Source organism: Canis aureus, chromosome 13 (assembly GCF_053574225.1).
Source record: "Canis aureus isolate CA01 chromosome 13, VMU_Caureus_v.1.0, whole genome shotgun sequence".
In the NCBI taxonomy this organism is placed as follows: Eukaryota; Metazoa; Chordata; class Mammalia; order Carnivora; family Canidae; genus Canis; species Canis aureus.
In genome coordinates, this window is record NC_135623.1 from 37,054,612 (window position 1) to 37,069,021 (window position 14,410).

A 14,410-nucleotide genomic window follows, 5' to 3' on the forward strand; every position below is an offset into this window, starting at 1 on the left:
CAACTCAAAGTAACAGTAGAGAGTCTTCTTCATAATCCTTATATACTGGGTTTTCTCATCACGGGAAATCACTGACATTGGCCCATTTTTGCCTACAAAATGGCAATTTTATATAATCCAACCTAATATTATCCCTTATGTCCATAATATTTGTACTCTTGGGTCTTATTAAAGGTTTTGTAGCATAGCTGCAAACTTGTCATGTGTTTGTCATATAGAATTGCCCTCTCAAAGTTCCACATACATTGTAGTCCCAGAGTTAGGGTCCTATATCATGGACCAGTTGACTTTGGCACCTTTGGATTACCAATCCAGGGATAGATACTCTGCTATCACTTGTTAGGTGGTAATTATGCCACTTCCATAGCATACTGTAAAAAATACGTGGATTCTTCATGTCATGAGGCCTTGCAAAGCTTAAAAGTTACCATCAGGGAAAGTGAGTCTCAAAGTGTAGACCAAAAACTTTTGATGATCTAGGCCAGGAATACCCAAAAGTTGTAGACTAACAACCTCATAAGAAGGCATCACATTCTCAAAAACCACCTCTCTTTTGCTCCTCTTATTACAGGGGCAAAAATCCAACTCATTAGAATTTATAAGTTTCAACAGCATGCCTTTTGGGTAAGTCACTGAACATAAATGTACTGACTACCTATTATTATAAGCCACCAATCACCAACCAATTAGATGTCCAGTTAATTTTTAACATCATAAGTAAGCCATTAATGCAGAAGTGCTAAGAGGCATATTTTATAAACATGAATACTATAAGGGACAAGACCATAGACCTGCTTGAGGTTCTAGTTGTCACCACCAATTACTGGACTTATTTCCCTTTGACAATCAGCCTGCTGATTACCAGCCCCACCAGACCTGGGTGATTGCTGAAACGTCTCATGAGTGATGTAGGTCTTCTCTGCCTGAGATTAGCAGTGAAAGAACCCTTTAATAAGTATATTTCTTTCTGGTACAGGATAGGTTCAACATGGATTAGGCCCTCTACAGAATTCCTCTACAAAAATACTATTCTTGAGATCTGCTGGAAAGGGTGTAATGTCATAATGTCAAGCATTTTTGTTTTCTTTCTTGGCCACACATTAATAATTTCTCCAAAATATTTAACTACACTGACACCATCACAGTAGTGTGACCAAAGACCATGCACGCCATTCCTCCCATTCATTCTTATGACCAGTTTTGCATTGACTAGCAGGATTTGATGACAGCAATGATCTGTCTTGCAAAGTCTAACAGACTCAAATTGAAATCTTTGACTTTACACTGAGTAAATAAATTACAGACATATGGTTTTATAAACAAAATTGCAAATGCTAGAAATACTTAATCTCTGGATAATCCATCAAGAGGGATAAATGAAGGGAAATGATTACTTTTTTTAATAGCTTCACTGGAGAAAACACCAGAAGTGAGTTTAGCATCTCTGAAAGGCAATTAACAGTGAAGAAAATCTGTTCTGCGACAACACAGTGAAATGTCACCTGGATGGTACGTTTATTAGGGAACGCTACAGTAGGGATGTAGACGAAGCTTAAGGTGATCAAAGGAACGGTTTTTCTGAAAATCGGTGCTGCTCCCCCTCGTGGCTATTTAGACACACTCTAAGTATGACTTTATGTATGAGGTTTTTTAATGCTAAAATGTTAGGCTAGTTGGCCCACTTTTTATCTCCTCTCCCACACATTTTTTTAAGGAAAATTGATTTTGCCAAGTAATCAGATGCCACTTAAATGTCAAAGAAAACTTACTGTGGTAGAATCAAAAGACAGGATGTCCACAACAGGGGGAGAAGCAGTCTGCAAATCGATTACCTCAAGCTTTGGATTAATCTGTGTATATATATAAGAAAGGTTAACATTAGTTTTTTCTACCATAAGAAATGGGATGCTATTTGTAACAACCTAGAGGGTATTTTCTAATATATTCTAAAGCTAAAAGATATCACTTCTCGGCCTTTTAAGATCATGTGTACTAAAGCTAAAATATATTCCTATATTCATTAACATGGATGCAAAAATTTTAAACATAATATTAGCCTATTAAATCTATCAACATATAAGAAAAGATTGTTATGACCAAGTTGAATTTATCCCAGGATTAAAAAGTTATTCTTTCATTAGAAAATCAATATAGTTCACCTCTATGAAGGGATTTTTAAAATAAAATAAAATGACCCACCTCAAAAGATGCAGAAAAAGTCCTAGCCAGTTCATTAAAACAAGAAAAGGAAATAAAAGATATTAAGATGTAAGAATTGGAACAGAAGAAAACTGTCATTCATATGTAATTATCTATGGAGAAATTCAAGAGAATCCACTGCTAAATCATTAGAACCAATAAGAGAATTCACAAGATCCAAAATTCACACACAAAATCAAATGCATGTCTGTACTTCAACACACAGAAAATGTAAATTTTTAAAAGACATCATTTGCAGGGCACCTGGCTGGCTCAGTCAGTAGAGTATGTGAGTCTTGATCTTGGGATGGTGAGTTCAAGCCCCATACTGGGTATAGAGCTTACTTTAAAAGCAATAATAAATTAAAAAAAAAAAGAATAAAAAGACGTCATTTATAGTACATTAAAATTTAAATACATCAGAATAAACATACAAAGATGTGTAAGACCTTATGGGAAAAATAATAAAATTAATGTGAAAGATATTTTAAAAGACTTAGTTAGATAGAAAGCTATACCATAAACAGCTTAGAAACAGGGCCCTATATACATGGGAAATAAATACAAAAGAAAAATATCACAACAAATCAATAGAGAAAGGATGATCCTAGTTGAGAAAACTGGCTCACTATGACATACCAAAGTGGACAGCAGATAAATTATAAAACCTAAATATTATGTTAAAACTAGCAAGGTATAGACTATAAGGTAAACACAAAGAATACCCTTGTGACATGCGGTCAAGAAGGACATCTTAAAAGAGCCACAAAAGCAAAAACCATAAGGCAAAAAAATAACAACACTGCACTTTAAAAAACCTGATGCATTTGATTACATCAAAACTAGAATATTTGTTTAATAATGGACACCACAAAGTAAATAATCAGATCATGGAAAAGGAGATAGATTATAATGTCTAAAACTGAAAAAGTAGGTTTCCTTACACACCTACAAATCAATGTGAAAGACAGTGATCCTAAGAAAGAAAACTTATCTAAGAGAAATCCTAACAGTTGACCAGCATATAGAAAGATTTTCAAAATCATTAGTAATTAGACCAGATTAAAGCAAAATATTAGACTCCAAAAATGAGAAAGCTCAATAATGCCAGCCTCGTTTATTATAGCAGCACTGTTTATAATGGTAAAAAACAACAACAAAAACACAACCCCAAATCCCTTCATGTTTATCAATAGTAGAAAAAACACATAAGTCCTGGTAATTACTACTCTGGTACATTCACTAGAATCCTATACAGCAGTGAAAATAAATGAAATACAACTATGTACAATATATGGTTGTGCAAATTCAGAACCCATACGTGTGACTCTCAGGATTTTAATTTTTTAAGATTTTATTTTATTTATATGAGAGAGAGAAAGAGAGAGAGAGAGATAGTGCGCACACATGAGCGGGGGGGGGGGGGGGGGGAGGGGAGGGGGAGGAGAGGGACAGAGGGAGAGGGAGGAGCAGAGTCCTCACTGAGTGGGAAGTCCGATGTGGGGCTCGATCTCAAGACCCTGAGGTCATGACCTGAGCCGAAGGCAGATGCTTACCTGACTGAGCCACCCAGGTGCCCCACAGGATTTTACTTTTAAGTGAAAAAGCAGTTTATAGAGAAATACACTGAGTATGATTTCTTTTGTATAAAGCTTAAAACCATCTAAAACTACATGATATCTAATTATAGATTAAAACACATATTTAAGAAAGAAAGAAAGCAAGGGAATAATTAGCTAGGTTGGCAGTTACTTCTGATGGAGGTTACTTCAGAATTCAAGATCAAAGAAAAAAATTAAAAATCACATCATCATCAAATACTTACTAAAGATTGTGAATATAAATTAGTTAACAAAGGGCAACAAAGACAGAACTTTGTATCAAATGTATGGTACCAGCAATGAGTATGCAAGAACCTCAAAGAAGAAAGTGTTGATTGGGCACTTAGAAAACATGTGGAGGGAGTGAGGCTTCTAGTTAGGTTCTTTGCTAGCTAACCTCCAGGAATACTAACAGCACTCTGTCCTTCTTAAAGGGAAGAACTGTGTCGTAACTACACTCATCTTGAAATAGAGCGGGACTCTATTGAGGGACTGAGTTCTCTCCATCACTGAACCAGGATATATCACTGAGGCCTCAGCGCAGGAGAGAAGCCTCACGTGCACCATCCCATCCTGAGGCTCTGTGTACCCACCTCACTGAGGAGTCCGGAGTTTGATTGTATCAAATGTATGGTACCAGCAATGAGTATGCAAGAACCTCAAAGAAGAAAGTGTTTCCCATGGAGGAAACATAGGAAAGGCTTAATTAAGATGGATCCTTGAAAAATAGGTTTAGAAAACAAAACCAGAGACAGAGATGAGGTGAAGAGCATTCCTGAGCACAGAGGCAGAATGCCCACAGGATACTTTTGCATTGGGTAGTAGTGGGAGAGGCAAGGGGCCTGGCAAGGGGCAAATTGTGCAGGCTGAAGGAATTTGGAAAGGCACCGAAGAGCTGGAGCCTGCAATGTGCTTAAGCAAGATGAATCTGACAAAGGCATGCAGAGAACCAAGGATAAGTCAGGGAACAGCGAGAACCCCACTGCAACAGTCCAGGACCGAGCTGATAAGGGCAGAGCCTGTGAGGAGAGCAGAATGATTCTAAGAGCACTTATCATGTTTGATGGGTACAGCTGGAGTTCTGGAAACATTAAGAGGTTTTTATAATTATCCAGCCACTTGTGTGTAGAGGTGTGTGCCCAGGAGTGCCCACACCCCAGAAAAGGGGTTAGCAGGATGAGGATGAGGGCCTCTCGGCTCAGCCTGCCAGCACCTTTGTTTCTTCCTGGCTGCTCCAGACAGCAGAAAACACAGCCTCCTCTTAGCAGCTCTGAGTCCCCGCTGGAGGCCAAGATAAGAAGCCTGACGATGAATCACTTTGCTTCCAATCTTAGCCTAGCTGCCCAGAGATTGCTTGTAGACTTTCATTCTCATTTATCTGCTGCCACCTAGTGTAGACATAAAATCATTTTTCTAGGAAAAATACAATCGGGTTTTACCATCTGAAATTGGAACTTCTCAAAAAAATCTAAATCCCGTGGAAACAGCATCTCTCACAGAGAATCCGTAAGCTTCTATGAGTTGGAAAATTCTTAATGTAACTAATAAGTTGCTGCCACATATGTTAAATGGAGCAGGACAGTCTTACTGGTAACACTTTACAGTCTTCTCCAAAAGAAAATATGTGGAGGGAGTGATGCTTCCAGTTAGGTTCTTTGCTAGTTAACCTCCAGGAATATTAACAGCACTCTGTCCTTCTTAAAGGGAAGAACTGTGTCGTAACTACACTCATCTTGAAATAGAGCAGGACTCTACTGAGGGACTGAGTTCTCTCCATCACTGAACCAGGATATATCACTGAGGCCTCTGTGCAGGAGAGAAGCCTCACGTGCACCATCCCATCCTGAGGCTCTGTGTACCCCTCACTGAGGAGTCCATGAGCACAAAGACTGCTACTAACAAATTCTGAAGGGCAAGGAATACACCTGTTTTGTTCTTTGTTGCATACTCTAAAGCTAGTACAATGTCCTCCTGCTCATAGATACTATTAACAGATTAAATTCAATTTTGATTATTTTGAAGCATTACATCAAAATGGTTAAAAGCACAAAATGGAACCAGAGTGCCTGCACTGAAATTCTAGCACTGCCACTTACTAACTTTAAGTTTTAACTTACATGTGCCTCGATTCCTCAAGGAATAAAAATAGTACTTCATTGAGTTTTTAAGGAACATTTAATGACAATTTATATAAGCTAATTAGAATAACTTTGTCTGTAATGTTATTATTATTATTACTGGTATTATTACATAATCTCTGAAGAACACTTATTGAGCTCCAAAACAATATGAACATATACCATAGCTAAAAATAAAATACAAGATTTGTAGAGAAGTACATATTACATTTACATATGAAATTACCCTTTTAGAATGAATGTTTAGTTTTATCTGGAGGTGCAATTCAGCCCATGCCAGTCTGAAGAAGATAAAGACAGCATGAATTAATCATGTGCCATAGCACAGCATGGTCAGAGTTACGATACCTTGTTTTAAAACTGGACTTCTTTCCCACCAAAAAAAGAAAGAAGCTGTTCTCACATTTTTAATTAAGATGGAGTGCCTAGGGGACACCTGGCTGGCTCAGTCGGTAGAACGTGCAACTCTTGATCTCAGGGTTGTAGGTTTGAGCCCCACGTTGGGTATAGAGATTACTTAATATATTTTTTTAAAAGATGGAGTGCCTAGGCCAGAAGTGCTACAAAGGATCTGCAGTTAGATCAGTGGAAAGGACACAGGAGGGATCTATTTCACACAGCTGGAGTTAGGATTGGATACTTCACGCCTTCTTTCATGTGGCCTCCCCTCTCATCTGTTCTAAAAAGCAATCCGTTATCACTCTCTCTATCCATGTAAGAATTAGTAATTTACAGGGATCCCTGGGTGGCGCAGTGGTTTGGCGCCTGCCTTTGGCCCAGGGCGCGATCCTGGGGACCCAGGATCGAATCCCACGTCGGGCTCCCGGTGCATGGAGCCTGCTTCTCCCTCTGCCTATGTCTCTGCCTCTCTGTGTGTGTGTGACTATCATAAATTAAAAAAAAAAAAAAGAATTAGTAATTTACATATTTATTCAGCTGGAACCCAAGGTCCAAGACTGCAGGTTCCCCACCTACAAACAAACAAAGCACCTAACACTGGCATATAGGAAGTTTTTTGCAAAAGGCCAAACAATTTCACCCAAAAGATTGAGATTATGCCACTCAAATGAACCTCACAGAAAATATATGAATATATATATATGAATATATATATATATATGAATAATAGAAGTACTATGTTGCTTCAAACTCAGAAATGGAATACTCGTGGTTACGATAAAAAGATTAGGGAAATCAACTAGATCATTATACTATTAATCATGAATTCAGACCTCAAAAAAATTTTCTTTCTAATTTTCAAATATTTCCAAAGTAGCTTATCATATATAAATTGACCTTGCCTGAACCTTTGAAAAAAATTAATCCACCAAACATAGTAGTTCAAAATAAAATGTACTAATCTTAACTGGACATAGTAGTAGTACAACTTCTATTCTCATTCATCCTCTTTCATTCTAAGTAATATTTTCAAATTACTAGTCTTTTGGTTCTATGAGGGGTGCTTGGACATTAACCTGTAGCCTTTAAAATTTTTTGATATTTAACATTTACTTCTAATATTAAAGAAGTCCTCTGTCTAGAAAACTTTACACCCTTGCTTGACTATATAAGAGCTTTCAAGAAAAAAAGGGGTGGGGGGGAGGCAAACAGCTGTTCATATGCAGCATCCTATCACTTCATTTCTCTGGCATTTTAACATCACATGATCTGAAGATGTTTTAACAAATACATGTCATACTGGGCACTTAATTTAAGCATCTGTGAGTGCTTTACAGGTAATTTAAACCAGCCACACAGAGGCTGACATTCTTAAGGCCACAAACACAATTCCATCATAATGCTCAACATTCTGTATAATATAACTGAACTCTGATTCTAGGATGAAAAGTTGGATTTTAATATATTTTTCAAGTGTACCTGAGAAAATCATGGTTGAGAGTGACTTTGCATGGCCTGGGTCATCTCGACCTACCAAACAAAGCAACCTAGCTGTTTTTACTGCTTTCTGGCTGCTCTGTCAGAGCAGAGCTTCTCGGACAACTTGTTGACATTTTAAAGAAAGTCTAGCACTCTTAAGTGGGCTGGGGATGACAGTTAATCACACAGAAAAAGGCTTAGGTCTCTAATGTGGGGGTAGTGTGGTGTCATGGAAATATCACTGAATTAGGAGTCAGGGGACCTGGGCTGAGCCTGCAGCTCTACCCCACCACCACTCTGGAAAGGTGGCTGAGTGGATGACAGGGCAGCAGCAACGCTGATGATCAAGCCCAGCCAAACCACAGAAATGCTAGAATAAAAAAACACCACGAGTCAATAAAACCAGCTGGGGTAAAACAAGAAAAGGGAACTCAAGTTAAAATATATTTCACTCCCTACATGGAGCCTGCTTCTCCCTCTGCCTGTGTCTCTGCCTCTCTCTTTCTCTCTCTGTGTCTCTCGTGAATAAATAAATAAAATCTTAAAAATATATATATATATTTCACGTATACATTATACATGTGATCAGAGGAATCCACAAATACATCTATCATTGCAGAAACCAAAACAAAAATGTGATGAGCCACAAATTACATTATTTCTTTCAAAGAAATTTTTAAAAAGATACATTAATCATGTTGATACAATAACAGCACAAAGAAGCAATAAGGCACATGATAAATACTTTGTTTAGAAGAACTAGAAAGATGGTCAGAGGATGGGAGGAACAAAAATTAAAAGGAAGAATTGAAAATAAACACCACCAAGAAAAAACTAGGACAGAAATCCCCAAATGAGGTTAGACTAAACAAAATCTAGAAAATACCCCAAAAAACTTTAAAAAGTTTTAAAAACTTAAATGCACACACACACACACACACATACACATTGTGGCTAACAGAATCCAAAATCAAAGACCTGATTGGGTGGCGACAGAGGGACTGTGGAAGGGGGTACGGATCCACCAAATAAACCGTGTGGGGTGACTGAACTGCCACTCAGGAGTAAGTGCTAAGAACTCAAAACAGCTACTCCAAAATCAAAGCAAGGTTCTGTCAATGATGAAAAAACAATTCAGATAAATAGGTAATAGTGATTTCCAGTATCAGCTCTTGGGAGAGAAAGGGGCTTAAGAAGAATCATGCAAAATGGAAAGAAAACAAACACCAGCCAAGTATCCAGCAAAGATGAATTCTGCCTTTGAACAGAGTAGAACATTTAAATCCATAGGACCTAAGAGAACTTGTCAACGAAAACCTATGGCTAAATAGATAATTATATATTTGAAAATATGTAGGCAACGTAGGCAAATAGTAAAATGGTCTCAATTACTAGGTTTAATGCCTAAATCTCTTCTTTTTTACTGTCCATGAAACTTTTTTTTTTTTTTTTGGTCATAAAAAAGGCTTTAAGATACCCATTCTAGGAACTGTTACAAAAATTCTTCCCTTCAGTCCTGTTCTTGTGACAGCCATCACAGGTGCTCCCTAAACACATCAAGAATACGAAGTCATTCAGGCTTCCTGATTATCACAGGCCTAAGGTTTGGTTTCTCATTTCTATTATCACTGACACAATACTTACCCTTTATTTCTAGGCCTTTAAGCAGCGAACCTGAAAGGCTTCAGCAGAATTACCCACTGTCATTATTTATAGTCTTATTGTATTAGTGAAAAGAACTGTCTCTCAAAGTGCTATTGTTTTAAGACATAACTAGGTTTTCCATAATAAAGTATAATTTTAAGCATCTAGTTGACCAATTGCCCCAAAATGTACATTTACAAACAGTAGGATGTCTATGCCACAGTACTCACTTCAACAGTCTCAATTTTCCCTTCATGGGGATGTGGTGTTCTTGGGTATATGTCGACAAGATGTGGTGATGAATCAAAATGTAACCTTTTGAGATTTCTTTTAATCATGTCTTTACAATTCAAATAATCAAAATTAGTCCTCCATAATAAGACCTATAAAAAAATTAGTAAGTGGGCACTTAATTGACTTGCATGTAAAAGCAACAAAACTGATTTTTTAAAAAACCAGTATACATAATGATTGTTCTTCATAATAGTAGTCAGGAAGGCTAGATGTATATTTCAACAGCAGTGCTACTATTCCCAATACCACGTTTTTTAAGGGTGGGAGGGAGAGATTTAACACTTTGAGTTGCCTTCATGTCCAATTTAAAATTCATATTAAGAAAGTAACTCAAAAAAAAAAAAAAAGAAAGAAAGAAAGAAAGTAACTCATTACTTTAACATCCTCTCTTACCATTTCAAAGTTCAAAATCATGTTCTTGGCTCGGCAGTCCACCTCATTCAATACACCTACCTGTGAGTGACTTTTGGTCATTTCCCAAAAAAATGCATACTGCTACATTAACAATTTATATTTACCATCCTCCAGGAGCTTAACATTTGAAAAACAAGACCTAAAGATAAAAGATGGGGCAACAGTTCAAATGGAAGTGCCACATCAACACTGGGAATTCAGTAAATTACATGTGTAACTGAGCATTGAGAGGAGCACAAGAAATAATTGCTGTTTGAGGTCCAGAAAGTACCAGAACTGGCATTGTTTCAGCTATGAGACAGCAGACTTCCTGGCATTAAATTAAAATATAAATTCATTGATAATCATCTTAACACATACAAAATAGCTGGTTGTTAAGAATCTTAGCCAAGGTCTCGGAATCCTTCACCTTCACCAAATCAAGGAAGGAGCTGAAAGATTTACAAACCTGTGTGTCTGCACCTCCTGAGCTAAACAGCTCTCCACCTTTTGAAAATGAGACAGTAAAGACAGGTCCCTAAGAAATAAAGGGAAACAAAAAAGGAAAAAAAGCACTTGGTATTGTTTTCTCATGGCCAGGAAGACTGTATAAATTTTTCATCCTAATCTATGTAGACTATTTATGCAGTAAGTCTGATAAAACGTATCCAGTCACTGCCAACTAATGTAGGCAGAGTAAAGATGATCAAAGAACCAACTCAATTTTATTTAAACACATATAAATGATACTAGATTTAAAAAGCAGTACTAATAAAAATATGGATATACACTCTCTTTTCATTTGAAGAAAAGCTTGTTACATGTGTTAGTTTATGTCTGTTAAGATCTTCTGGTTTTGGACTCTTTATTCAACAAATTACTAGCAGAAACTGAATGACAAGTCTATAAGGTGATATGAACAAAGACTATTTCCTGACCACAACAGGCTTCACTGGGCTCTTTCCCCTCAGTGGGCAACACTGAGTCACTGCAAGTTTTGCCAGCAGGACACAGATAGGAGGAGAGCTGTGATTGTGGAACACTGAGATCACCATTGTAAGAATGATGAATTAGAGCAAGAATTAATGGTTGGAGCCAGTTAAGAAATTACTGCAATTATCCAGGTGAGAGGTAGTGAGAACCTGAAATTAAGTAATGACTCTGGAGTTGGACAAGTCACAAGATGCATAGCCTCTAGGTCAATTTTTCAGTCAAGATAAGAGTAATTCTTTCTCATCTCAAAAGTATTAGTATATTGTTTGTTATTAATGTCCTTAATCTGTATAAGAAAAATCTGGGGGGAAAACCATACATCTTTACTCTAGACTGTGAAAAATTCCATCTTTGTGTGCACTGTTTTTCTCCTGAAATATTGTCTTTTTCTCCTATTATTCTGATTATTATTATTATTCTGTATTAGTCCATGGATATTTTAATCCTTGATCACTTTTATTGGTTGTGGATCCATGGATACATATATATCTGAGCTGGGTAGTGTCTATTTCTGCTTCCCTCTAACACAGCTGCAGAACAAATGATAAAGCAAAGCAGGAAGCCAGGCAGGATATATGAAGGCAAAAAGAATCCCTTCTCCCATAGACCACAAAGCCTATTCTATTTCTGGAGATAAACAGCTTATACTTGGTTAAAAGGAAGTACCTAGTACATCTTTAAAAAAGAGGATGCAGGATGCATTCTAAAAAAAATTTAGAGAAGTTTGAATATTTACCCAGAAAGGAAGAATAGTTTATAAACTTAAAAGTTTTTATGTAGCGCATTATTTGCTGGTGTGTGTGTGTGTGTGTGTGTGTGTGATTGAACAGGTTCCATAAATAGTAAGCCTCTTCCTCACTGGGTTCTAAGTCAACTGAAAATCAATGCATAGGCATGTCATCTTTCTTACTGTTAAAGGCTTGTAAAGAGAACATGTGGCTTTATCTGTGGGCAAATGGGCTGAAGAACTGAATCCCAAAATGAGTCAGATTTGAATACCCCATCACAGGCAAGACAGGACAAGGGCAGGCATGCCCACAAGAAATATCAGAGAAAAACACTGGCGGCAGTCTCCTAACAGAAGGCACTGGGCTCTACTTGTTGACTTTCTCCTTCTAAACTCACCAATTAGATTAGTGAAAAGGAGTGAGTGAGAGGGTGTGAGAGGCTCAGTGTCAGAGCCCTGGGGCAGCCTCCACATAAGCAGAAGGATCACAAGGAAGGACACTGCTTATCCATCATCATCTGACCAGTCAAACCTACCCTACATGCTGAGGAAGACAGCAGTGAAAGATTAATTTAATGGCCGTTGAAAGATACACATTGATTTTGACAAGAACTACAATAAAATAATATTTCTAAGAGTTGCTTCCAGAGGATAAAAACAAAGCCCTGAAAGCAAACATCTGTGTGTGTGTGTGTGTATGTGTGTGTGTGTGTGATAGTGGCAATGTGTGCTACACCTGGGAGGACAACAATAAAGACATATAATAAAATGGATCAACACTTTAAAAATATATATTATTTAAAAAGCACAAATCTTAGTGTTAATACCGTATGTCCTTGAAGTGTATATATGAGCCTTCCTTCTAAGAGATCGAGAATCTTAAGTGTGCCATCTGAAGAAGCAGTGATGATGTAGTTGCCCGAAGGATGGAATGAGACACAATTAACTCCACCACTGTGAACTGATTCATAGAAGATAAAAGCAAAAAGTTCAGAGAACAATTTTTAATTCTAAAGATGTCCCTTTGCCCTATTAGCATTATTAGGTCGGAAACAATAATCTGTTAAAGGCAATGTCTCCGCAACACTAAAATTCCATACAGTTCACTAAAACAAGTAAGTAGCTTGCCATCAAACAGCTTAAACTTCCAGCTAATGAGACAGAGTAGCTTTAAAAGTCAAAGTGTGGGCAGCCCGGGTGGTTCAGCAGTTTAGCGCCACCTTCAGCCCAGGGCCTGATCCTGGAGACCTGGGATCCAGTCGCATGTCGGGCTCCCGGCATGGAGCCTGCTTCTCCCACTGCCTGTGTCTCTGCCTCTCTCTCTCTCTCTCTGTGTCTCTCATGAATAAATAAATAAAATCTTAAAAAAAAAAGTCAAAGTGTGTCCTGGAAAGATGAGCTTATTAACCACATAACTATAAACTCTTCAGATCCATAACCAATATAATATAGCCAACAGCTGACCGCCGCCAGCTCACACAAGGTATATGACCTAGCCAGAAACAGGAATCTCATAACCAGCTAACGGGGCTTGAGGCTCAGGGGTGAAGGGCCTAGAGGTCTATCTGCAGACGTGCACAGTCTCCCAGCTTGTCCAACAATTCATTCCTGGACACGATCCGTCCAACAGGAGGCAGTACGACACAGCCATCGGAAGGCTGTTCTTCCACATGCTTTGAAAACAGAAAACCCTACTCTAGTTCTATCCATTATTGTAGCACGGGACTTAACCTCAAGCCTCAATCTCCTCATCTTTAAAATGGGGGCAGTAATAATAATTACTTCCCAGAGCTATTGTAAGGATTCTGCATGGTGTCTGCTACATGTGGGAAATGTGGATTTTAAAAGGGAAATGTGGATTTTAATGTAAATCTAATACAAACCAATAAATCAATTCATTTCTCTTCTGGTTTCAATACATAGGCACAGTAGGATGTTGTTCTCCACCAATTATAACACCTATTTGTGCTCACAGAACTCCTGATTCAGAATTCAGAGTCAATTTCTATCCCTGATCTCTCTTATTATGCAGAGAGCCAATCTGTGAACATCTCACTGTAACTTCATTTTTAACAGCCCTGGCATCATTTTCAAGGTTCCTCCTCCTCCCTCTCTACTCTGACACCCATCCCAGCTTCTCAGGCTACACTGTTAATTGAATTAACTGGTCTCTAGTCAATTCAAAGGCAGCCCCTGACTCTCTTTAAGAGGGCCGTACCACACTGAGAAGCACAGTCTGTGGGTTTAAGAGGTTCCTGGAGGAGGCCAGGCATCAACTGGATTTTGTTGTCATGGAAATTGTTACCTTGATAATGCTGGAGCAATTTGTTTACTCTTATATCCCAGATTTTTACCGTATGATCAGAACCTGCTGACGCTATGCATGTACCATTAGGGTTAAAATCCACAAAATTTGCAAACCTAGGAGGAAAGGATTAAGATAGTCTTAGATTCTGATTTTCTTCCCTTCATTTCTTTATTTGAATTTTAATAAAGAAATGTCTCCTTAACAAATTAACTCATACAAACGCACAGAGAGAAAG

At 37.9% G+C, this 14,410-nt stretch overlaps 1 protein-coding gene across 9 annotated transcripts in view; it reads right to left on the bottom strand.

Moving 5' to 3' along the window:
• Positions 1-14,410, bottom strand: part of POC1B (POC1 centriolar protein B) — a 95,157-nt gene that overhangs the window by 38,149 nt on the left and 42,598 nt on the right. For 7 of the 9 annotated variants that reach the window (XM_077845758.1, XM_077845759.1, XM_077845764.1 and 4 more), the window contains 5 exons: positions 14,173-14,288; positions 12,695-12,828; positions 10,617-10,685; positions 9,691-9,843; positions 1,770-1,850 (listed from right to left, as the gene is read on the bottom strand). In XM_077845758.1, coding sequence (XP_077701884.1) covers positions 1,770-1,850; positions 9,691-9,843; positions 10,617-10,685; positions 12,695-12,828; positions 14,173-14,288 — 553 coding nt within the window. Of the gene's footprint in view, positions 1-1,769; positions 1,851-2,199; positions 2,222-9,690; positions 9,844-10,616; positions 10,686-12,694; positions 12,829-14,172; positions 14,289-14,410 lie in introns of all 9 variants that reach the window. The other 2 variants (XR_013350679.1, XM_077845762.1) reach the window with 2 other exon arrangements.